Source organism: Amphichorda felina (genome assembly GCF_050947745.1).
Source record: "Amphichorda felina strain 45539 chromosome Unknown scaffold_7, whole genome shotgun sequence".
Classification (NCBI taxonomy): domain Eukaryota; kingdom Fungi; phylum Ascomycota; class Sordariomycetes; order Hypocreales; family Bionectriaceae; genus Amphichorda; species Amphichorda felina.
Window position 1 is genome coordinate 1,717,786 of NW_028145043.1, and position 23,515 is coordinate 1,741,300.

The window sequence follows — 23,515 nt, forward strand, 5'->3', positions numbered from 1 at the left end:
TTGTTGGAAAGCTGCATTAGCGACATGGGCAACTGGCGTTGCTCCTAGACTTGGAGCGTTACTTAGGTTGTATACTTTCAATGAGACATATATCCCTGGATACAAAAAAAATGTATTCTTTGCATTCTCCCCCAGTCTGGTGATACCTTGGTATCGTAGTCAACAGGAGAGGCGGCAAATGAACATGACCTCACCCACACCAACACCACAGCCTCACTACCCCGATCCCCTCTACCAGGCCCTTCTGCCAGGCCTCTCTACCCTCTCTGCTGGCGCCCGTAGCTAGCGCAGAGTCATGTTAGTAGTGCTAGCATAGATTCAGGTCTTATTCACCCCAACACGACGAGCTGAGGCGATAGAGCGTGGAGTATAATGCCTTCCAGGCCCCACCCCGAGTTGGATTTCCCAAAAGCCTCTAGATCGACTTAGACAGCAGTAGTTGCTCATTTTGGCTAGGGTCAAGATCAAAGCAAGGGTAGAATAGAAAACGTATATATGCCCGTTGTATTAAAAACAGTACATAAAGACAAAAGTCCTCATTTTATTTCCCAACTTCTTCTCCCTGTCAGAACCGTGGATGCCCATCCAAACCTCCTAACCGACAAGTCGTCAACGAACAAAGTCAAGATACGATGTCTGGCGTTCCATATTTCATCCCAGCATTAGGTCGTGTAAGTCTACATGACGAATAGAATGTTGGTATCTATGGCTGGGTGTCAGCAGAGAAATATAAAGCTCGTTGCAAAGCTAGCTTCAGCGCAGCAGAATGGCCTACCTAGGGGGTGGCTGCAAGAAAGCTGGGGCTTCTGAGTGTATTTTGTCGCCAATTCGTCTCTGATACTATTGAGAAGCTGGACGTAGCTCTGCTGCGGGTTCTTCTTCAGAGCGGTGACAAAGGCCCAAGACATGGCACCCGTGGCTTGAGAAGCGATGGTAGCGTCGGCACTGTGAAGGAATCAGCGTCAGTCTCGTTTCAAGCGCCGTGGGGGTACTGATAAGTAGATGGGATGGGGTAAGAAGAGGGGGGCGGATAGGGGAGGCGTCTCAACGTAGCCCGTCGCCTCGAGTGACAGGCCGCAACCGTAAAGGGCTGCTCCTAACACCCGAGGCGTGAAATGATGGAGGGCTAGCGTGTAAAGAAATGGAAAATCCTCCTCCCATCGACACCACGAACGCTCTGGAAAAATACCATCCACCGGGGACTGGCTGCCATCCCCTCCCCCAAGTCCGCTTTTTGACATTCCCCAAAACGACCAATGCCGCCCCCAGATCAAGAGGTCTTACATCAGCTGTGCCAGATTATATACAATAATTGAACAAGAAAACTTGTCATCGTCATGGATAAAGGGGTATAAAATCACCCGGAAGCATGAGGTACGGGTATTGATACGGATATTGCGGATAAGGAAAAGGGTAGACCCACGATGTCTGGTCATCTTTGCTGCCTGACAGCATAACCACATCAGCCGGGGATGTTTTAGTGGCAAGAGCTCTGGTGTGAGCCTCCTCGCCACTAGTAGCCTTCTTGATGAAGCCAAAGACGTGGCTGGCAACACCACCCAAATCTCCTTGGCTGTACGAAGATATGACGCCGAGTAGACCTTGGCCAGCCTCTTTCGCGAGGTTAGGCTCCTTGAGCACACCCTGGGTGGAGTAGATGTAGGGCAGGTCGAGGGCAGTGCCAGAGTGACAAGAGTCGAAGATGGCGGTTAACCTAACCCCTGATTGTAAGGGGCGGACCATGATCCTGTGCATCTCATCGTCGGTGATGTGACCGTTATGGCGGAAATCCACTGGATAGATGACTTCATCGTACCCATCGGGCTCGTCGCCGTCGAGATCCCTCGTTTGCCCTCCGTGGCCTTTAAAGCATCAGGTCAAGCTTGCTCGCTAGAAGTTGAGACCAATATGATGACGCACCTGAGTAGTGGAAAAAGAGGGAGTCGTTGGGCTGAGCGCCCTTGACAAGCCAGTGCATAGCACGGAGGATGTTCTGCTTAGTAGGCTGGCTCATCTGGTTTTGCTGGTCATCAGTGAGTATGACCATGTCTTCTCTCCGATAGCCAAAGTGCTCAACCAAGTACGCCGTCATGTTGCGCACGTCGTTGATACACCCGCGCAACTGACCGCGCTGACCAAAGTAGTTGATGCCAATCAGGAGCGCTTTCCTGCGGCCGGTGCAGTTCGAGTACCGGAAGGCATAGTTTGTGGGGGCGCCTTGGCCGAACTGCTGAGGACCAGATGGAGGAGGCGCAGGACGGCCTGAGCCGTAGGCGCTGGGTGGCCCGCTCATGGCTATAAGACTCGGTGTTAGCAATTGGCTCGTAAGGCGACGCGATATCATGGGCACGCACGAGGTCTGTTGTTATACTTCGGCGCGGGAGCCTGTTGCGGATGAGGCTGGTATTGGCTATACTGCTGCTGCGGGGGAGCTTGCTGCTATTGTGGCTTGTGCGTCAGTTGGAGGTTTCAGGGGACTATGGAGGCGTCGAATAAGTTCCTGAGGGTTCATACCGGATACCCATATTGTTGTTGCGGCGGCGGCTGCTGATAACCATAGCCAGGTTGGGGCGGATGGGGGTGGCCTTGAGACGGCGGGTAGGTGTTGTAGCTAGGTTGTGGTGGTCTGCGCAGACAAGGTCAGCCTTATTCGATCTCGAGATATTCCCTTGTAGGACACTAGGGGTAGGGCGTGGTCGCACGGATAGTAGCTCCCCTGTTGTTGTTGGTACTGGGGTTGCGGCGGCGCGCCGTAGCCTCCGCCTTGGTATCCTGGATATCCCGACATGTTAGGGTCGGTGGTGGGAATGAGAGACTCGTCTGGAAACTCGGTTCGGGTTGATAGGGCGCGGCGGGCGAAGGGTGTTGGTCGATAGCTTTGACGCCGGGGACTAGGGTTGGGTAGAGACGACCTAGAAGTTGTCTGGGTCCGGCCCAAGAGTGAGGGTCGAACAGCTGAGTCGTCTAGGTGTTGGAGGCGACGAAGATGTAGGTCGAGGTTCCTTTATAAAAGATCAGGGAGTTGGGAGGTGGACGACTCGTCGAGCCGACGCCTCTCTATAAGTGGCGTTGGAGGAAAAAAGGTAGGTCTGGGAAGGGTGAAGAAGAGAATAAACGATGGCTATGGATGCCCAGCCGCCCAGGTTGGATGGAGGTCGCGGTCGATGTCACTCAATAGCCGCGCGCAGATGGATGGCCTGGAAAGCGGTCAGGCCCGTCAGCTGGTGTCCGAAAAGGGTGTTGTGGTCTGGCTGCATAACAGGACGAGATACTTTTGTACATTCTCGTACATGCCCGACTGGCTGTGGGTTCGGACGGGATGGGAACGTACTCGTACATACATCAACAAGTGGAGGAGGATGTGTTTGGCGGCGGCGGCGGCGACGGCGGCGGGGTGTGGGTGTTGGCGTTTGGCGTGGGCGTGGGCGACAAGAAGTGGTACTCAGTGATCCACACCTGCGATGCGAGATGGTGGGAACAAGGGTTGTGGTTTTTTCCCTCGGGCTGGTCGTCAAGTGGTCACCTCGAAATGAGATCCAATGACAGCGAGCAACAGGGCTGTGAGGACCGATGCGTGGGACACGCAAGATGTTGTTGATCTGACAACCACCGGGTGGTCGCAGCAGCGCAATCCGAAGGGTCAGTGATGCACTGATGCTCAGGGTCAGACGTGGAGATGATGGATGCTCGAGGTCTCAAGAACCAACTTCGAAGGTGGCCGAGGCAAATGCTGGCGGTTGGCAGGTGGTTACGCGTTCATGCCTCCCAGTCCTCCCACAAGGCCCACGGAGGACCAGGGACAAGAGCGGAGGCAACTACGACGGGGCTGATCACCACTCACCAGTCCACTCACCAGTCCACTCACCAGTCCATGGACGAAGCTAGTACGAAGTCGATGGCGGGGTCACCTTCACTTCCTTGCTGGCCTTTGACCCTCGCCGTTCACCACCAGGTGCGCAAGGCTGTTTTTCTTTTCCTCGACAGCTCCATACAGGGTACTCGTGGTACATTGTCATGAAATTTTCAAGACTTGTTACTGTCAAAACACCCATGTCACGGGGACCCGGGGAGGCTAGTCACGATGCATGGGTGGAATCGGGTCGTCATCTGCTTACCCTCGCAAAGGTCACGATCTGGCCGTCGGGGTTCTGCCCTGCTAGGCACGGATACTACCGGCCTCTTTTCCGGCTGCAACCCTCCTGCAGCAGCATCGAACACAGCATCACATCACCGGTGTCGTCCTCGGACGTGACGTGGGTTGTAGTAACGTCGGTAACCAGACTATAGATCCGATAATAACTTATTGCGCCTCAGTTGGGCTGCTGAACTGGAGCATACGAGTCTGCATTAGCTCGTCTCCGGATTTTTGCACCACCACGGACCACGGACCACGGACCACGGCCATGTGTCACTGTGTCCTCGCCATCGCAAGAAGCAATTGCCAAAGGCCAATACACCACGGTCCAAGCCCCATGATATGCATGGCATCCATACCCGGATCTACACACACGTACATACTGATAGACAGTTTCGGTAAGTACGCGGCTCGGCCTCCAACCAACCCCGGTCATTTTCCCCGTCTGGGTCGGTGCATCCTCGTGGGAAAGTCTCCCGTGAGTCCCGCGAGTCCCGTCTGTGGCTTGCCCACTTTGTCCCATATATTGGAATCGGTGACCCCGAGCCTCAGCTTTGGGGATGCAAAGTGGCAGTGGTATGGCATTTTCTGCTGCCTGGATATCTTCTGGCCCGGGCCGAGGCATGCACAGCCGAATATTCTCGGAAGTTACAAGTATGTACAGATACAGATACTAGTTATGTATTGGGGAAGAGATTTTCAATTCATTTCTCGGATGGGATTCTTGACTGGCGAATACAGAGTTCAAGGGGATATGTTGATTAAATTAAGGTAATAAAGCCAAAAGGAATGTGTCAATGCAGTGGTGGCATACACAACTTGGGTACGGAGTACGAAGTACGAGTACGGAATCTAGGGTAGCGACATTATTGGAGATTCTGATTTGGCGCACGTTTTCTCCCGATCTCAACACGGAAAGACAGACGGACGACCCGAGAGCTGAGTGCGGGAGGCTGGGCCAATCAATCTCGGCCAGGCCGTCGATATCTGTCCAAGGACCCATCAACGATCAATCATTCCGATTTCTCATCAGCCATGATCCCTCCCTCTTGGCCGAGGCAGCAGTATTATTATTTTGAACGAACAGGCATAGCCACATCTCGTCAGTTGAACCCGCTGGTCCTTGCAGCGGCTCCAGCCACATGGAGCCTAACTGTTCCGGTGAGTCCCGGGGTGGTTCAGAAGTTCAGAACATACAGGTGAGGTGTTCCTGCATCTCCGTCCCCGTGGAACAGACGCCAACGCCGTCCCCGACGCCAGTGCTGTGCTTCGCCTCGATGCCTGCTCCACCCGTCAACCGTTTCTCCGATGCTGCACGTCAAGAATAAACTTTTTTTTTCCTCCTCCCAGCGGTCCAGGGTCCTCCTCTCCCTCCCTACCTGACGTCAGTGAATGTTTTGATTTTTTTTTCTCTCCCTCGGTGCCCTCTCCATGTCCAATGACGATGCTCTGGGCCCAGTACTGCTCTCTGTGATGCCTGCCCCGACAAGTCTCGGCGATAGCGATGCGCGGGCCCCAATCTAAGACTGACGGCCCATTGTCGCTCCCTTGCCTTCGACGTCAAACACCACAAACGTTACGCACTCGTACATGGCAGCAGCATGTTTGCCACGAGTTTCACCTAGACGGCCTGCATATGATCCCGTTAGGACGGTCCGTCAGCATCAGCTTTGGGGGGGGGGGGGGGGGGGAGGGACCCTGCCTAGCTGTGCTGCGGAGCAGCTCCCACGCTCTCTCAGCTACACTGGGATCAAGAGCCATGCACTGCCACCTCCACGTTTTCTTTCTTTGTTGATTACCGTTATCTTCACACCCCCATTCGCCGTCCTGGATTGACGACAGCTTATGGAGTATATACTACTCGTACGAGTAAGATCGGACATGTGCGGCCAAAAAGAAGCCAATAATGATATCTGCCCGTGGCCGACGTTCCTGCATGGCACTCAGCGTGATAGGGCTATATCTGGGACCGGGGACACTATAGTAGACTTCCTTTTTGGACGGCCAACCAACGAATCGAGTCTCTAGACGCACTCTGTCATCCATTTTGGACCAGATCGACCTGTGTATCAAGCATGTATATACCCTCACGTGCCTTGTCAGCACCCCACGCACCTCCCCCGGCACTCGAAATCGCGGTAGTACATGAGCCATCCCCCAAGTCTCCTGGAATCCAAACCAGCCGCCCTCTGATCATCCATTTCTACCTATGTATTGGCCAGTGGTTTGTATGTATAAGCCTAGATCATGCGTCTGTCATTGCAACATCTCCCTCGGGAGTGTCCTTTCTCATTTGGTAAGCCATCACGGGCCACAGAGTCTTCATGGCCTCGATTCTCTCATCCGTCCGGAACATGTCAAACCAAGGACTCCGCCATGCTTGCACTCCACCCCAGCTGCGCTTCGTTAGGTCCGGCTCGGGTGACCCGTCCAGGACCTCCAGCAGCCTAGCCGGCACGCGGACTCTCAGGATGGAGATATGGTGGAATAGAGAGCTGACGACAAACACGTCGTCATAATCTGCGCCGCTCTGTTTCCCAATGGCCTCGTAGCGAGCCTTCTTATCCCACGTCGTAGATGGCGGGCGGACCATGCGGTAGTTGTCGTAGATGGACATGTTCTTGCGGGGCTTCTTAGCCATGGGCCTTCCGTCAGAGTCGCTAGGTCGGGAATCCTTGTCACCCTGGACTGTGTCTTTCTCTATCTCACGGCCGATGGGACCTCCGGAACCGCCACCCCACCGGGGGTTTTGCGTCCACCATTGGCCCTCGCCGAATCGCGTCTCCGTCTTGCCTTCACGCGCGCGATGCTGAGCGGTGATGAGTGCTGCCACAATCTCCCTCGCGAGGTCCAGAGACTGAGCTGTCTCCATGTCGGGTGTAGTGAACTCGGTAGTCGGGCGAGCACTGACGGCTCCGGCAGGCCCGTACACGTTCCCAGCGCGAGCTGCCTCCCGTGTCGTGGGAGTCTGGAATATGAAGCTGGTGTTGGATGGGAAGTATGACTTGCGTGGGGAAGCAGCACCTTCAGGCGAGCTTATATGCAGGCGAGGCTCTACTCGAGCCATCGACACATTGCATCCAAAATCGTATGCTACGAGCTTGATGAAGGCCGATAACAGGTTCTGTCGATAATCGGCTGGCATAGAGTGGCCTACTGCCGTGCGTTGGAATCTGAATTCCTCCTCCTCTTTGGGCTGCTCGGATGACACCCCGTCTGCCGCGTTAGAGGCTTCGGAAGGGCCCATCTCTGGCGACGGGGGCAATTCTGGAGGCTGGGTTGGATCGTCCCAGAAGGTGGTAAACATCTCGAGGCAGCGGAAGAACTCGTAGGCGTTACCTAGACGAGCATGCTGCTTGCCCTTGGGTGGCGGGATTCTGCGGACAGTTCGGAACCCATCTTGATTGGTGTTGGAGAGCTCCTTCTTGCGCTCAAGAAATGTCTGGCACCCGGGTGAGAAGTTGCCATTGCGCAGGGGGTTTCGGGTCAACTGGTTCTCCTCTCGAGCTTGGTCTGCAGAAAGTTGCTCCCAGCGCTGGAAATCTGGTATGTAGGATGGATCAGGGACCAGCTGTTCCGGGCTTGCGTCCAGATGCAGGTTCAGCCCTATGGCAGAGAGGCCTTTGGGCCCAAGTAAGGAGGTTGTGGACCGCCCAGTGTGTTGCAACAGTGTAGGCAGAGCCTCGGACAGGTCAAGTGAAGCATCTTCCTGTGCGAACGGCTGGTATCTGGGAAGATTAATGGGAGTTGGCTCTGGGATATCCTTTGGATCTATCCTCTGGGGCACGATAGGGCCTGCGAGAAGCTTAGCGATGAGCCCATGTTCTTGTGTCGATGATGAGGATGATGATGATGGGCGAATGGAGAATACGGGTGAGCGGTACTGTAACTGGTGGGAAGGAGGGCATGTGCAACGGGGACTGATCACAGTATTGGAGAGTAAGGTAGCAAGCAGCGACTCGTGTGACACATGCAGATCCTAAGAGGAATACGATAGGGTGGGGAGCCTCGGAGCTCCAGGAGGGAATGAAGTCCGAGACCTAGTGTGGATGGCTCATAGCCTCGAGGACTCACCGATAGAGAAATTGCCGAACATAACGATGGCGGCAGTGCAGCTGAGGAGCAGCTGGTACTATGTACGTCGAGAGCAAGATAGAGAGCGTCGGTTGTGTCACTTGCTGGCGGGGGATCCGGCGCTGAACCGAGTGGTTCTAGAGCCTCTGACGCCTCCGGAGTTTCTGGAGCAAGCTTCTGGAGCAAGCTTCTTGGGCTGCGTGATCAGCGCAATGGCGGTTTTAGCGGAGGGGGCCGGTCTCAAGGGACTCGGATCTAGAATATGCCTAGAAACTAATATTCTTTCCCCAAAATCAGAATGCGGGTAGATGCTAATAGTAGGTAGAAGACGCTGCACGCTGGGGACGGGAGGCGGGTGGCGGCTCGAAAGGAGGCAGAACGGGACCAACAATGAGCGGGGAACGGTGGGAGTTCTGCAGCGGAACGAGCCGTCCAGGCGTTGTGGCTGTTGGCGGTGCATTCACAACTGCGCCCAGGGGGTGGATAACTCGCTCATGTCATGCACAAGTCGCAAGGCTACTGGACCAGTGCAGTCTGAGTGTCCGAGCTCTGCTGCAAGGCTACGAATGACGATTCACGTCAAAAGGCGGATGGGACAGTCGAAGTCGAAGTGCTATATGCGAGTTTGGGTTGAGAAGGTTGCGTCGCTGCACCGAGCCTTCTACCATTGATTAGAAGAGCGACACTCAATTCCCAGCAAGTCGTACCCCGTCGACGAAGGCAAGGGCGACCATCTTTGGAACTCGCAACATCCTCCGCCTCCTCTTCCCCCTCTTCCTCCTCTCCCCCTTCTTCCTCCTCTTCCTCCTCTGCCTCTGCCTCTGCCTCTGCCTCTGCCTCTGCCTCTGCCTCTGCCTCTGCCTCTGCCTCTGCCTCTGCCTCTGCCTCATCTGCCTCTGGCCCCTCTACGTCCTCTGCCTCCTCCGCAATATTTCGGACTCGCTCGGAATGGGGCCGCTTGCCATCTTTAATATTGCTGCTCCCCGTAGCACTAATGCCCGAGGCCGCGAATGTCATACGCTATGGATAACTTTGCGAGGCATTGCCATCGGAATCGTGCCGTTGACTCGGCATCTCCCAACTGCATACCATAGCACCGCATGATATAGCCATGGGATCACGTTCCTGAGAGGGCCATGTGTGCCGTTTTGCACTGCCATCATCGATGCGCAGAGCTTGGCAAATACTGTGTGTCGTTCGTTGCCCTGGATATTACTTCGTACCAATAAGTTATCGGTAAGTATGGAGCACCGTTACAGCTTACGCCCCTTGCTACGCAACAAAAGGAACCTTCTAGCTGACCTCAGCTGATACCATGGGCGTTTGCAACGTCCTCGTCTGCAAATATGCTTGACTTGGGCACAGAGCCTCGCCGCCTTCCGCCCCGGGACGGTCGTGAATCCTTCACCGCGACCCTGAAAATCGCTTACCCCGTTCCTTGATCCTATTTTCATCATCTACAATCTTTGCAGGATTGGCTCTCACATGACGTCCAAAAAATAAATAAGCGCCAGTTCCTTTTGCAACGTTTGGTATTATTAGGTACTTGGTGTTCCGCGTGCTGCCCGCCTATTTTGAGATGTATCGTGCCTCAGATATGTCGCAGGACAGGGGTATCATACCCCTGCCCCTCTCCCCATCACCATCATGGTGTGTTGCCTCTTGGCTCAACACCTACCAGACCGGTACTCTGTTCCCAGCCCGATACAATGGTGCACAGGATCCATCCGGCGGGCGGGCGCGTGGGCGAGTGCATGGGCAGCTGTGTCCCTGGGCGGCTGGTCCAGGCTCTTTCACTCTCGCCAACCTATTACTCCTCACCTTCTCTCTTCTCGCCCATAGCAAATTTTCATTCTTGGGTTGTACTTCATTTCCCCCTAGCATTAACTTGTGGCAGTTTTCCTTACTCGGGCGTTGCTGCCCTATTGCAAGTGTTGTTGTTGCCGACACTTCATTGCCTTACCTGGTGTTGTCTCGTTCAATCTTACTTATACCTATTCCCTCTCGCGTCCGCCGGAGGGCGCCGCCCCATTGAGGACTGTGCCAAAACGAGATGTCGACTCTCACCGAGGGGCCTATCTTGACATCCATCGCTGATCGAGAGTATCCTGTTGTACCTCGCAATGTCAATAGCACCGTCAGCAGTAAATCCCTATCCAGAGCGACAAACCCGCCAACACCAATACCGTATAGCGTTCCGGAGGAGACGCCCTCTTCAGATCCGGTGATAAGTTTGGGGGGGAAATACTTTGAGCAGCCGCTTAGCTCGTCCAGCTTGTCAAGCTTTTCAAGCTCATCTTCATTACCCCAGCCCACTGTAGCCGCTCCAGACTCCCAGGGTTTGTTCAACGTTCCATCGGATGACGCCGAAGCTCTCGCTACTACTAGCACCACGGAAGATCTAGTCGGCACACCTCGAGAGAGCCAAGAGCCAGCAGCAGATAACCAGGAGTCAGAAGCGGCTCTGCGGGTGTTAACAACGGAAGTATCAACAGAAGAGACGGGTCTACCAGGGGAGGTTGGGCTAGCGACAACCACGGAGGCTGGCCTGGTCGTGTCGGCAACCCAAAAGGTTGAGGATGTACCGACTCAAGTAACCGAGAAACCTACGCACATTGGGGGAGAAGATAAGCTGAAGAACGGAGACATTTTTGAAACCGGGTCGCGGGTGTCACTGGGGGAAACTTCTGGCTCGAAGGACGACGACAGATCCAGCTCGAAGGACGACGACAGATCCAGCTCGAAGGACGACGACAGATCCAGCTCGAAGGACGACGACAGATCCAGCTCGAAGGACGCCGACCGATCCGATAACGAGGACATGGTCCCGACGCAGACAGAAGAATCTCCCGGGACACTGGCGTCTGTCAAACTAGAGAACGAGGCTATGGCAACAGTACCTTCGGAGCCAATACCTTCAGATGGTGGCTCAGGTTCGCCGAGTGGGCTAGCTAGCTCAAACTCTGCAGGATTGGATGACTCTCGCAAGGTTGGCGTGATTGCTGGTACCGTTGTTGGTGCCGTCTCCGCAGTTGCACTGATAGTATTCCTCCTATGGTTTTGGAGGAAACGAAGTCAGAGGCACAAGTACAGCATCCGGACCCCGGTGTTCGATGCGCCCCAGTCTGGTAAGACGGAGAAGACGTGGGAGTTTGATACGGCGTCCGTCGGGCCGACACCTCGCTCGGCGAGGTTCGCAGAGGCTGTGAAATACAAGCTCAACACTACCGGCAACATGTTGAAGCCGGTCTCGTCGGCGGGTTGGAAACGAGGCGCGAAAATGAACGGGGGTGACTCAAAGTGCATGAACTCGCCACCGCCAGCGGCGCTTGTCAACGGAAGAGCAGCCATCAGGTCTGGTACTAATGCGATGTCGGCCAAGGAGAATGTCGACTTTAACGGAAGCCGGCCGGTGGCCAGAGGAGCTGGTGGTAGGAATTCGCCCGACCGTCGTGCTAGTGACGGTTCTGCCCATCAGTTCTCGGGAGCACTGGGCCTCATGCCGAACGACGCTCGTGCTCGTGGGAACAATCCCTTCTCGGACATCCACGCAGTGCAACAGAATCTACAACCGCGGGCGAATCCCTTTGATGATGGGGACCAGGCGGTCGCCCCCCTCGCAACAACACTACCCCAAGCGACGTATGATCCTCGGCCCGTCCAACGTCCGCGGGGGTCAACTACCGGTAGCATCCTCCGCCGTTACCCGTCGTCGAGCAGCCGCGCAAACGCCCGCTCGGACCAGTTCGATCTCGAGATTGGCCCTCACCCTGGTACGCTTGTACGTCCCGACAGCTACACCTCGCGCGTTAGCAGTGTGAGCGACTGGGCCGAGCTGGGCCCTGGTTATAGACCCGCGGGGCCGGACCGGACTGAGCAGATACGCCCGGGAGGGGTTGGAGAAGCATTGTGAGCTTCCTGTGGCCATGTCCAGGCAGTGTTGACTTTGACGTTGCCCATGTTGTATAAGAGCCCAAGAATACATACGGCTGTATGATTAGATTCCCTCGGTAGGGTGGATTGACAAGCTAGGATGGAAGGGGTATATCACGGCGTTTTTCATTGTTTGATGCTTGGCGCAGGAAGATGGATACCCTTGATGGGAAATGGGTCGTTGGGTGTATTCTTTTGAATTCCATATTGACAAACCTTGAGCCGGGCACCATGCTCCTGCCTAAAAACAATGCCATTACTAGCAATAAATCCCGATAGGGGCGCGTGGGTTTTTGGACCTCCCTAAGAAGACCACCCTCGTCCCTGTTTAGTATTAGGTTGTACGGAGTACGAGTAGTTACACGTGTTTCATACTATAGGATTATAACAACCTCGGATTCTTGCCTCGTACTTCGTTACTTGTTGCCTCGCATACAAAAAGCAAACTCCTTGAGAGTCGTCTTGGGTGTAACTCAATTCACGACACGCGAAACGGACGCGGTTATACTACGCGTGACATCATCAATTCTGCTGGAAGAGGGTTTTGGAGCCTCTGATTGGCTAGCTAGTTGACGTTAACGCGACATAGTCGCGAGAAAGACGCGGTGGCGCGTAAAGCGAACGCCAACTAACAGGTACCCGAAAAAAAAGAGACCTAAATGAGGAGAAAAAAAAGGCAATGATCCAACCAGACTCCATCAGACCAAACCGTATTACCGTTAGCCTCCACGCAGGATACGTCCACATCGAGACGACAGTGCGAGGATGCAGGTATCAAAACACAATTTGCAATTGCGCCGCCCCCGCCGTATCCGAGAGTCCGTCTCGTCCCGATGGGGTGTGACCACTGCGAGGGAAAGCAAGACAGCCCAACGCCTGCTCAAACCATCAATGAAGCAAAATTAACAGTAAACGACTCCTCCATATCCTATACCCCTCCCTCCCTAAAAAAAAGCTGCAGACTCGAAGTCCAGACACGAGTATATCGAGACAAGAATGGGGTCCAGCGTACGGAGTGGTGTTCGTGCGTAATGTAACGTCGTGGTATCATGTACACAAGAAAATAAAAACAAGTTAGGACAATGCTCTGAAATCGTGACTGGAGAGGTACAGAGAGCTTCTCAATGCCGCGGCTCGTCAAAAGTCAGCCGTCTCCGGGCGGCGCTCAGGGGCGTTCGCGTGGACGATAGAGGAACAGGTGTCTTGAAGGTCTTTTGTGCCGGGCTAGGGGTAATGTTGACAAAGTCGGAAAAGTCAAAGCCCTGCCCTGGCGTATTGAAGAACAGGTTGCCACCACCAGGCGTTGTCATCATAGATGAAGGCAGGTCTAGGTTTTTGTTCTTCTGGGGCGGCGTAGACGGCGGCTCCATGCCTCGGCGGCTACTCTTGACTGCGGGGGAAGGCGAGTTGGCAAGGTAGATGAGAAGATCGGCACCCTCCTCTCCGGTCTTGCCTCCCTGGCCATTGGTCTTGTTCCCCTTGTTCCGCCGGCTCCGGCTCTGCATGGGCGGTGTGCGTGGAGGCGAGGAACGGATATTGAACGAATGCGCAGGGAGCAGGTCCTCATCGTCATCGGAAGGCGCAGCAAAGTTGGGCGATGTGAGCACGTTTGTCATATGCCGGGTCTGGAAGAAGGAGACATCAGGCCCGTTGGACGTGGTAAAGTGCTGCTGGCGGCGGGGCTTGATGGGCGAGGACTGCGAGAGCTGGTGGCTATCTTTCCAGGCGGTGTGGCTGGAGAAGGATTTGTGTGCGGTCGGGGATGCGCGGAAACGCTTGCTGGGGCTGGATGCAATATGGTCAAAGGACCCTAGATATGTGCGCTTTCGGTGGCCTGAGCTGCCGTTGCTGGACCCGATGGCATCGGAAAAGAGAGGCGCCTTGAGGGGCGAGCTCATGAGAGTATTCTTGCCACCGGGGTATGGCATGTCGGATGCGCTCGAAGAAGAATCGGAGTCACCCTCGAGGGCTCGCTTGCGACGGATCTCCTCCTCGAACTTGGGCTCGATCGTGTCAAGGGTGAGTTCTTCCCAGCCATGCTTGGCTTTGAACTGGGCAAGGGCGAGGCGGTTCTGCAGGTGACGGGCGATCTTGATGAAGGGTTAGCTATACTCGGGGCCAGACATGTTGAAAGGGCAATACTGGTCTAGGTGGGCGTGAACTTACCTTGCTCACTTCTGCACGCTTCAGCACGCTGTCGACCACATCCTCGGGCTGTTTTTTCCAGGGCGAGGACATGTCTTGCTGGCTGCTTTCGTATCTCTGTTGGGTTCCGGAGGCCTCGTGTATCCTGTCGTTACAATCTGTAAGCGGAAGCAGTCTCAAGAGCCGTTTGGAGAGATGGAGTCGGTTTTGGAATAGTAATAGTAGGAGGAGGAGGCAGGCAAAGTCGGCTTGTCGTGGTTGCTCAGATACTGAGGTGGATTGGCCGGCATTGGGTGGCTGGTGGAGTGACTGGAGCCCTAGCGCACTGTGCGTGGGCGGCTCAGGGGGGTCACGGTCCAAGACTTCTTCCAGGTTGCAAAGTGCATGTAGGAGCAGCCAACGGGCTCAAATCGTCAATTCGCAGGGCAAAATGACTTATACTGGTGCAGTACTGCGCATTGATGATGCAGAGCCGTTGTTAGAGATTTTAGCTGTGATGAAGTATAAGTACGAGTAATCCACGCAGTACAGGTTGGAAGGGCAACTTGGTTCCCTGGCGCCTCACGAATTCTTCTCATTCCACCGTCTCCCGCAAGATTGATGACCAGGGCGAGGCGGCCGAGCAACGCACGCACTTTACCAGCGGGTCACTTTCAGCCCAGTGTACGGTCGCACATTAGGTAGGCAAACGTTGAAAAAGGGCTCATTTCCCTATTTCAGCCTTTCATAGTCCACGCGGCGTCATATATAAAACGGTATTTGATTATAATATACAACTTTTATATAAGAATAATATACTTAGTAGAATATCTTTAGGATATTTATAAATATATCTTTAATTTTTGTCCTCGTAGTCGGAAGCAGTTATTGCAGTCAAAGGCAGCCATTATAATCAAAGGTAGGCCTCGTATTTAGAGGTGGCTATTATAGAATAGCCGGCCTCATAGTCAGAGATAGAGAAAGCGATTTCTATAAGATAGTAGCGTTATTTTATATAAAAGCTATATAGTTATAATTATTTGCGATTTATACTTATATGAGGTGCACTGCTGAAATGAGGAAATGGGCACTTTTTCAACGTTTGCCTCATGTGTGACCGTACGTACAGTCCAGCTCAAACAGGTCCATGCCCGCATAGGAAGTATTATTGCTCCTACAGGTAGATGCATGCCACATATCAGCCTTAGCTAGCCTGCACGGGCCCTCGAACGCGCACCTATGATCCGACCTACTCGTACCTTCGTATACTATGTAGGCTACAAGCTTCTACATGAAGGTACACTCAGCTCGTCCCGAGCCATTTGGTAGCGCCTAAAAATCAGCAAACCGTTATTCAAATTGCCATACAATTATATTGTCCTCCGTAGTAGAGTTGAAATGACTACGTACTAAGACCCCAAAGACATCCAATTGTTGCTGGGACTGGTTGAACTTGGGCTGGCCTCACCATCGTCATACAAGTCTGATGGGCACCACTGGTGACCATCAGGGGCAAGCAAGGCTGCTGCTCGCTCGCTCCTCCATTCAAATCACCCAATAAGGCCACGGCGCGTCCTGCGGGTGGCCTTTTCCGCCCCCGGTGGCGTTATGGAACGGTAGACGGGGTTTAGCAATGCTCTTTCGCTACCAGAAATCTCAAGATGGGCAGTTAGCTATTATCACAGGACGGGGGACATCGGAGCTTGCTATAGGGATTGAGGCCACGACAGCTTGGGATATCGTCGCCCACCGGCATCGCCATGGTAAGGTCATTGTATAGGCCTCTTTGATAGATCTAGATGCGATTCGATGCCACGCCGATGCGATCCGCCAGCTAGGACTTTCGACTAAGGTCGCTAGGCCTATCTCGCTGTGGCAAATGCACAGCGAATATACGACCGTAAGCGTGGGCTAGCGGGCCGGACCCTGGTCTAAGCATTAGGAGAAAGGCCTGAGACAACCAGGTTATAACCAAGACAGTTCCACCAGCAACTGAGCAAAGCGATGCAAGAAAGGGGCTCGACTACGGATATTTATGCTGTTCGGCCATGGGAGCAGGCCTTGCTGCTGACTACGAGACGACTTGACGAAGTAATATGGAGGTTTCCATTCGTACCTCTATCAATTTTGGTGCTTGCCTGATCCTCAGTTGTGATTGCTAGTGCATTGGTTCCGACTGAGCTCACACGTTGTTGAGAGCCAGTGCCTGTTGTTATTGTCAACCCATCATCCGTTGTGCCGGATTCGAAATCCAGCGTCCTGCGTCCGCTATCTGCGGCAAAACTTGAAATCAAGGGACTTGGTATCATCGACACGAATGATATAAGGGGACCCATTGCAATTTTTGAAAGATGTCCACGTAGTCAATCCAATTGCTTCCCCCTAATCGGTCTTGGGTCCGCCTGTCTAAGACCAGCTTCATAGTCCTAATTTTAAGCTGAAATGTCAAGACTCAGGAGTTGTCACTGTGCCGCTGCTTTCACCGTCTCGGAGCGGGTGGTGGCCGAACCTTATCGCTGGGCGTTTACTCACTGGCGGATGTTTGTGTAACCTGGCTTCAGATTCTGTGCTCGTTAATACCCAACTTACGGATAGTACTCGTACTAATAGGTATTATCTTCAGTTCGTATCCCTCAGAGGAGACAGGTAGCAGCATGTACTATGTCCCAGCCCGACGACCAAGTACGACTAATATTAAATTTCATCGGCCGAGTCACCCAATGTTCTTTGATTGAAGTTAATATGACGAACACTCGTAGCAGCCACCGGCAGGGGGCCGAATGTCACCTGCAACAGGATCTTGCGATCTTTTGTTGAAGCCAATAGCGATAGTAGATCGACAATGGCATCATACTAATTACTAGTACTACTACGAGTGCTAGTAGTAGTAGTAAGTAGTAGTACGGAGTGCCGACCATGCGAATCCGGGGAGTGGTACAAGAAGGGTGGTACCGTGGTGCAATTGTCACTTGCCTTCCGCACGCATCTAGTTGGTTATGGCTAGTCTGATGCGCCAAGCCTCCATGCCCCATCTGCAACATGAATGGGGGGAAGGGGAAGAAAAAAAAGACCCGCACCGAGTCTGGACCGAGAAGAAGCTTACTTGCTATTCTGGGCGAGTGGCGCGACCGGCGAGGCCGCCAGTCTCAAGCTATCCAGAGACTGTTGTTGTGTTCCTGGCCTTGTTTACGACAAGTGCGATGAGCGGATCCCACTTCAATCGAGATGCAGTTCGCCAGCAGCACCAGCAGCACCAGCAGCAAGAGCAGCAGCGAAACAATGGTAATCGCTAGAACCGCACTTGGGTGGGAAAAAATCGGATCGAATCGGCGCCAAGCCGGAGTGCATGTGGGCCTTGAAGCTTTGTTGGAGAAGCCACAATGCCGCATCCGGATTTGAGATGTGCTAAAATTGCCCAGCAGGCAAAACATCGTATTCATGTTGCATTCGCCGCAGCCCAGCGATCCTGGATTGGCGTCTCGTATCCTCTTGGGAACGGGCGAACGGGCGCCATGCTGATCTCTCTCTGGCCCGATTGCGTGGCCGCCTGATCATTGATGTGCCTCAGTGCCTGTCTTGCCCTTCTTCGTCCGTCCTGGCTTTCTTTCCCTCTCATAATAATCGATCATTGTGTAATTGATATTGCGTGTGCTCACCCTAGCTCCGGTGTCATCCTTCTGCTAGAGGTATTCTTGTCCCACCATTCCCACCATTCTTAGCAACACAAGTACCCCCGACGTCATCGTTCTCCCAACCGGCTACCAGCCTCCTCGCAATCCACCAGTCTGACCAACAACTTGGAAGGCCACGCACAACCCTAGGCATCTTGTGGTCTCTGCAGGAAGAGGCACGGGGCAGGCACTTGCTCCTCCTCTCTTCTGACTGTTATCCGCGATCCCATCCACTTGAACTCGGGGCCGTTTTCCATCACCTTTGCCTCGCCCGTTATCAAATTATCATTGTTGTCCGCCGCATCCACCCATCTACTACTGCGAGTACGTACTAAGTTAGTATTCGTCCACGAACCCATCCGAATCCCGATCCTGGGAGCTAATTTCCACGAGCTAAGACCCTGCGGAGACACGACACTGAGCGGCAGAAGCTGGCAAGTTGAAAGCTTAAAAGTCGGCCGGGATTGTCCAGGGTTTCCAGGCCGCACAGCCTCGCTGCCTGAGGGCGTCGTTTGCAGCTGGCACGGTCCCTCCCATCACCTCTGTCTCGGCTCACATCACCTCAACTTCCACGCTTCAAATCCCCTCTTCGAAGCTCACCCACCACCTTCACAACCGGTCGCTGCGCACTGCCGACCCTGGCCACCATCCAGCCGTCCCCGGCTTGTCCTTCGTTTGGCCACGAGGTTCCAATTCGCTTTGTTTGCCTCGCTGCGTCACCTCACCTCACCCCACCATCTGCCAGGCACCGCGACCGTCGCCCGCACCAACACTGTTCGATCACGAGGCATTACAGCAGGTTCCAATGGTCTTTACTTACAAATTTCGTGACTCTTTTTTAACCTCCACCCTATCCTTTGTTTCCTCCGCTCAGACTGCGGACCATGGCCCCGACATTCTTCAAGAACCTGCGCCGTCGATCCAGAGCTAGCATTCGAACGGATCAGCAGTCTACGACCGACGACTCTAGTGAAGGCGGCACCAATAGTCAAGGCACCGGTCGTTTGAGCGGCCTTACGACTCCAGCTTCAATCTCTCAAAAATCCGATCCCGCTCTCAATGTACAGCCGAAGGACAAAGAGTGTGCTCAGCAACAGCAACAGCAGGAGGGCCATGTCCAACAACGACCTCCCCCAGCACCGACCTCCAACACCAACCGACATAGTGTCTCGGGGATGTCAGGGCTAGGTGCTCCCTCTGTATACGGGCGCCAGAATCTCCCATTATCTCAGTATGCCCCGATGGTACACAATGCGCAGAGCGGAACCTTTGTACGTTCACGGTCCTGTCCCCGTCGCGTTTGTGGATGGCTAGGTAGCTCCAGACTACCACTTGGCTACAAACTCGACCCCTTCTATAGAGTGAGTTAAACTTGAGACAGATGCTAACATGCAATTCAGGTCTTTCAAAAGGTCCTTCTTCTCGACGGGACCATTGGCGAACCATCCCAGCACAGCATTGACGGGTCTCTTACGGTGACGAAATTCTATGATGACTTTCCGCCTATTGTCTGGCCAGTGTGCAGCTCTCATTTCAAAGCTCTGGTCTATCTGCAACCAGGTCCCAATAAGATTCGTCTTGATTTTAGCAGCCCAAAGATCGCCAACTGTTCCACATCCAACCCGATACACGCCTCGTATATCACTATTCATATGATTCCGCCCTTGGGTAATCCACCGCTACACCTTGCTATTCTTCTGGGCAAGGATTCACCAGGAGTATACGACGCCTCACCAGCACGAGCTGAACGCGAGGGTCATGGACTTGCAACGGCTGTTAGAAAGTTTCGTATGGCAGCTTATCTCTGGCAAGCTTTCACGGCCGAGCAGATGAGGCGGCATAATTTGGGCCGGCGTACCTTTCGATTCGATGAGGAATGGACATCTGGGACATCAAATAATCGGGACCAGGAGCATGGTAGGATGCGCTCCGAGGCCAGGATCCACATCATTCGCTCCGAAAAGACGGTCGCCGAGATTCGAGATCTGAGCAAGCCTCAGCATCACGATGCTTCTTCTGAAAAGAACGCACTGTTCGGGATTGCTGCTGATGCCGTCAAGAAGTACTTCAGCCCCGTGCCTGGGCAGAAGCAGTACGTAACCGTACTGATCCTGGACACGCATTGGGATAAGGCGCACGAGACGATTACCGGGCACGCTGCGATCGGGAGCAAATCCGGGGACTTGCATCTCTCCATTTTTGGGTCTCACTGCCTCCAAAGCTACCCGGCCAGTCTAGAAGAGGTCGTTTCGGCTTTCTCTGATTGTACTCCAACTGATACCAATTACGTTGCCAACGACTGCAACGAGGCTGGAAGTTCTTGGGAAGCTGCGAACATTGGCCTGGGCGGACATCTGCACGCGATTGGTCGTGCATTTGGATGCACAAACCAGGAGAGTGGTGTGATGTATAGGGACTACGTTGTCTTCAACCGGACATTTCTGGCGCGTGAAGCATATTCGACAAGGACAAAGTCTAAGGGCGGCCTCTGCATGCGAAGCGATGAATGCGGGTGGCATCGTCTAGACGCACTGCGATTCAGAGCTCATCCCGCCTTTAGACTCCCCGCCGATCCGCCGCTCCACACAGATGGTAGCGTTCAAGCCTATCCCATAGAGGCGAGCAATGCCTCGATCGTGGCCTCGTCAGGCATATCTTTTATAGAGATATTCGCCGATGGTGATGAGGTTTGCCATACATGGCTCGAATACCATTCAGACGCATCGACCACTGGTCAGAGGCAGATGAACCTGGCCGATTTGGAACTCCGAAACAAAATCCCGCCACACAAGAGGAAAGGGAAAATCAGGCTGTCAATCATGTCTCATGGAGGTGGGTCCCTAGAGATTCATGATTTCAAAAAGTTCGTCTCCAGGGATTCTTTCGTGAAGCTGGACGATAGAAGATACGCATTCCGGAGTAGGAATGTTGGGGAGTCGCAAGTGGAGGGCAGTGAGCCGCATGAGATTGTCTTCGCCAGTGCTGTGGAGAAACATACGGCCATGTCCCGCGTGATTGTGTACCACAGTTCGGCGGTCGATGGACTCGAGTTCATATACGACGAGGGACCGTCACAGCTTTTCGGAAAGAAGGCAGGTCAAACGAGGGGCGATATCTTTGAGTTTGGTGAGTTGGCCCCTGGTGACCGATGAAGTATTTAGGCTGATGTGCTTCTAGACGTCCGTAAAGGAGAGTCTATTGCTGGATTCTACGTCAGAGCTGGTCTTTCGATTCATGGAATTCAAATATTGACTAACTTGGGACGAAAGTCCGAATTGTTCGGGGACCCTCATGGCGGAGAGCCGTAAGTCGGACATAATCTCAAGCCGACGCCGATGCTAATGATAAAGCAGGCATCACATGATTCCCCCACGAGGACACAACATCTGTGGCGTTTCGGGATCTTATGGCTCATGCCTCAACAGCTTCTCCATCCTGGTGACGCGATAATTGACACTAGCGATTTGAACGCCGTCGATTCATTCTTGATTTAATATGAAACCCCTGGAGGCATATAAACTTTGGTAGCACATTGGAGGAGGAAGAGGGGGGATGCTACATGAAGGGATCACTTTTTTATTAAAAATCCCAAAAGGGGCGGGGGGGGGGGAGAACTCGAGTCGCGTGGACTGGCCCAACAGTCCGTCTTCTATAATTCATTTTACGAAGCGGGATCATCGGCCTACATCTGCAGTAAGCGAACGTTGGACTTCCACCAGCGGTAACTTACTCACGACTTGCCCCTGCCGCGGCTAAAAATGGTAGACTTGGTAGATATTGGGACGATAGGCAAAGCATATGCAAGGACAGGAAGGGATACACATCATGGGCATGATGGGTTTGTCATTTGGAACTTCAGCTACCTGGGGCATAGGGTGCATATGGATGTCAGTGCACCGCCTATAACAATTGGCCAAGTAGGGATAATACTACGAGTAACTAATTTAATTGACATGGTGTAAATCAAGGAGAATAAGAGTGTCGGCGTTTCCTGGGTTCTTTGGTCGCTGGGGCGGGTGTAAGCTGTATCATTTTTGTTGATAATGTACCCGTACCTATGTTTTCCCACCTTGGGCCCTGGGGCCATGATGAGGTGTCGATGACGGACAAAGCCATTTGTCATTCACACACTGGGTATATATGCATCGAAGTGACATTGATTCGTCCATCAAATTCTCTTGGGCTGTATCTTCTAGTCGACACAAGGAGAAGTCAGGCGGGCGGTCCTCATGGGCGGTGGCTATCACGTGCTTCATGTGGGCGCTAAAACCAAGATCTTGTGCTGCTGCATCTGCAGTCTTTTTGCGATGACGGCATTTAGCGGCCTCCCCACCACCGACTGACCGATCTGCATTGAATCACAGCCAGATCAGACTTCCAAGGCATCTCTCCCGTCGACTCCAGAGTCCCTTCGCCTGGATTTGTTCTTGCATGATCACTTCCGCCAGCCGAGCTTGAATCGAAACCCAACCCCCCTCCCCCCAACCTCACTACGTCCGTGGCAAGCTATGTCAAAACGAGTGTCGAGTTCCAACGGGAATGCTGCCCAGGACAGTAGCAGCTCCATCCAGCCGGGTAGGCGCCCTCGGTCGCCAAAGATATAGTCTAGGGGAGCCTGCTTGCTAACCGTTCTGCTATGCAGCCATGGACAAGCAAAAGATCCTCTTGTCTGCCGATGTCGGGCACTTCTCGCTCGTGCGTGCCATGCACCTTGCCGACCTCGTCACGCTCCTGAACGGTACGAAGAATCATGACACTGTATGGAAACCATGGAATATACAGAGACTGACATGCCGATGCTTTTAGGCTTCTGCGGAACCATGTCGATATTCTCTTCCCTGCGGTACGCCCTAGGTGACCCCGACTCGCTCAATCAGTTATGGCTTGCTCTGGTATTTTTGCCCTTTGGCTTTTTCTTTGATGCCTTTGACGGCAAGATTGCACGGTGGAGGAAGAAGAGCAGCCTCATGGGACAGGAGCTCGACTCCCTCGCAGATCTGGTAGGTTATAATTGTCCCGTGCCCACGGCGCGATACGATGGCTGATATGGACGGCAGATCTCGTTTGGTGTCGCCCCTGCCATGGTGGCTTTTAGCCTCGGCCTGCGCTCGGTTGTCGACACGCTCGGCCTCACCTTCTTCGTCCTCTGTGGCCTCACTCGCCTGGCCCGCTTCAATGTGACCGTGTCGACGCTCCCCAAGGACGCCACCGGCAAGAGCAAGTACTTTGAGGGCACCCCCATCCCCACGTCGCTAGGCGTTGACGCTATCATGGCGTACTGGCTGCACCGCGGCTGGATTCTCGAGGATGTTCCACTGGGTGTGTGGGCCCAGGGCACCCTGCTCGAGATCCACCCCGTTGTGCTCATTTTTGTGATTCACGGGTGCCTCATGACGAGCCGGACGATCCGCATACCGAAGCCTTAGCCAGCATTGCCCCTCATCCTCTGGTTCCACGCGGAAATAAATAGAATTTAGTTGACGTGGTGCGGATCGATACCGCGGGCTTCATTGAGGTTGCTCAGTCCGCAGGCGGTATCATTGTATGGGAAGGAAACATGGTGTACGTTAGCATACGC

At 53.8% G+C, this 23,515-nt stretch overlaps 6 protein-coding genes across 6 annotated transcripts; 3 read left to right on the forward strand and 3 right to left on the reverse strand.

The window, feature by feature from the left end:
• Nucleotides 1-677: 677 nt before the first annotated feature.
• On the reverse strand, nucleotides 678-2,293 carry MCA1_2 (caspase domain-containing protein; the record flags this gene model as incomplete). The annotated part of the gene is made up of 4 exons (XM_083196723.1): nucleotides 678-703; nucleotides 776-945; nucleotides 1,424-1,862; nucleotides 1,921-2,293. The coding sequence occupies 4 exons, from the start codon at nucleotides 2,291-2,293 to the stop codon at nucleotides 678-680; spliced, it is 1,008 nt and encodes a 335-aa protein (XP_083047931.1).
• A 4,087-nt stretch (nucleotides 2,294-6,380) lies between these two features.
• ACO1O0_007351 (uncharacterized protein) lies at nucleotides 6,381-8,231 on the reverse strand (the record flags this gene model as incomplete). The annotated part of the gene is made up of 2 exons (XM_083196724.1): nucleotides 6,381-7,930; nucleotides 8,210-8,231. 2 exons carry the CDS (start codon nucleotides 8,229-8,231, stop codon nucleotides 6,381-6,383), a joined length of 1,572 nt encoding a protein of 523 aa, XP_083047932.1.
• Nucleotides 8,232-10,262: 2,031 nt separating this feature from the next.
• On the forward strand, nucleotides 10,263-12,122 carry ACO1O0_007352 (uncharacterized protein; the record flags this gene model as incomplete). The annotated part of the gene is made up of 2 exons (XM_083196725.1): nucleotides 10,263-10,353; nucleotides 10,540-12,122. The coding sequence occupies 2 exons, from the start codon at nucleotides 10,263-10,265 to the stop codon at nucleotides 12,120-12,122; spliced, it is 1,674 nt and encodes a 557-aa protein (XP_083047933.1).
• Nucleotides 12,123-13,263: 1,141 nt separating this feature from the next.
• On the reverse strand, nucleotides 13,264-14,380 carry ACO1O0_007353 (Whi5 domain-containing protein; the record flags this gene model as incomplete). Its single annotated transcript, XM_083196726.1, has 2 exons — nucleotides 13,264-14,232; nucleotides 14,309-14,380. The coding sequence occupies 2 exons, from the start codon at nucleotides 14,378-14,380 to the stop codon at nucleotides 13,264-13,266; spliced, it is 1,041 nt and encodes a 346-aa protein (XP_083047934.1).
• Nucleotides 14,381-19,727: 5,347 nt separating this feature from the next.
• On the forward strand, nucleotides 19,728-21,089 carry ACO1O0_007354 (putative peptidase family-domain-containing protein; the record flags this gene model as incomplete). The annotated part of the gene is made up of 1 exon (XM_083196727.1): nucleotides 19,728-21,089. The coding sequence occupies one exon, from the start codon at nucleotides 19,728-19,730 to the stop codon at nucleotides 21,087-21,089; it is 1,362 nt and encodes a 453-aa protein (XP_083047935.1).
• A 1,492-nt stretch (nucleotides 21,090-22,581) lies between these two features.
• On the forward strand, nucleotides 22,582-23,363 carry CHO1 (CDP-diacylglycerol-serine O-phosphatidyltransferase; the record flags this gene model as incomplete). Its single annotated transcript, XM_083196728.1, has 3 exons — nucleotides 22,582-22,675; nucleotides 22,744-22,937; nucleotides 22,995-23,363. 3 exons carry the CDS (start codon nucleotides 22,582-22,584, stop codon nucleotides 23,361-23,363), a joined length of 657 nt encoding a protein of 218 aa, XP_083047936.1.
• Between the last annotated feature and the right edge of the window lie 152 nt (nucleotides 23,364-23,515).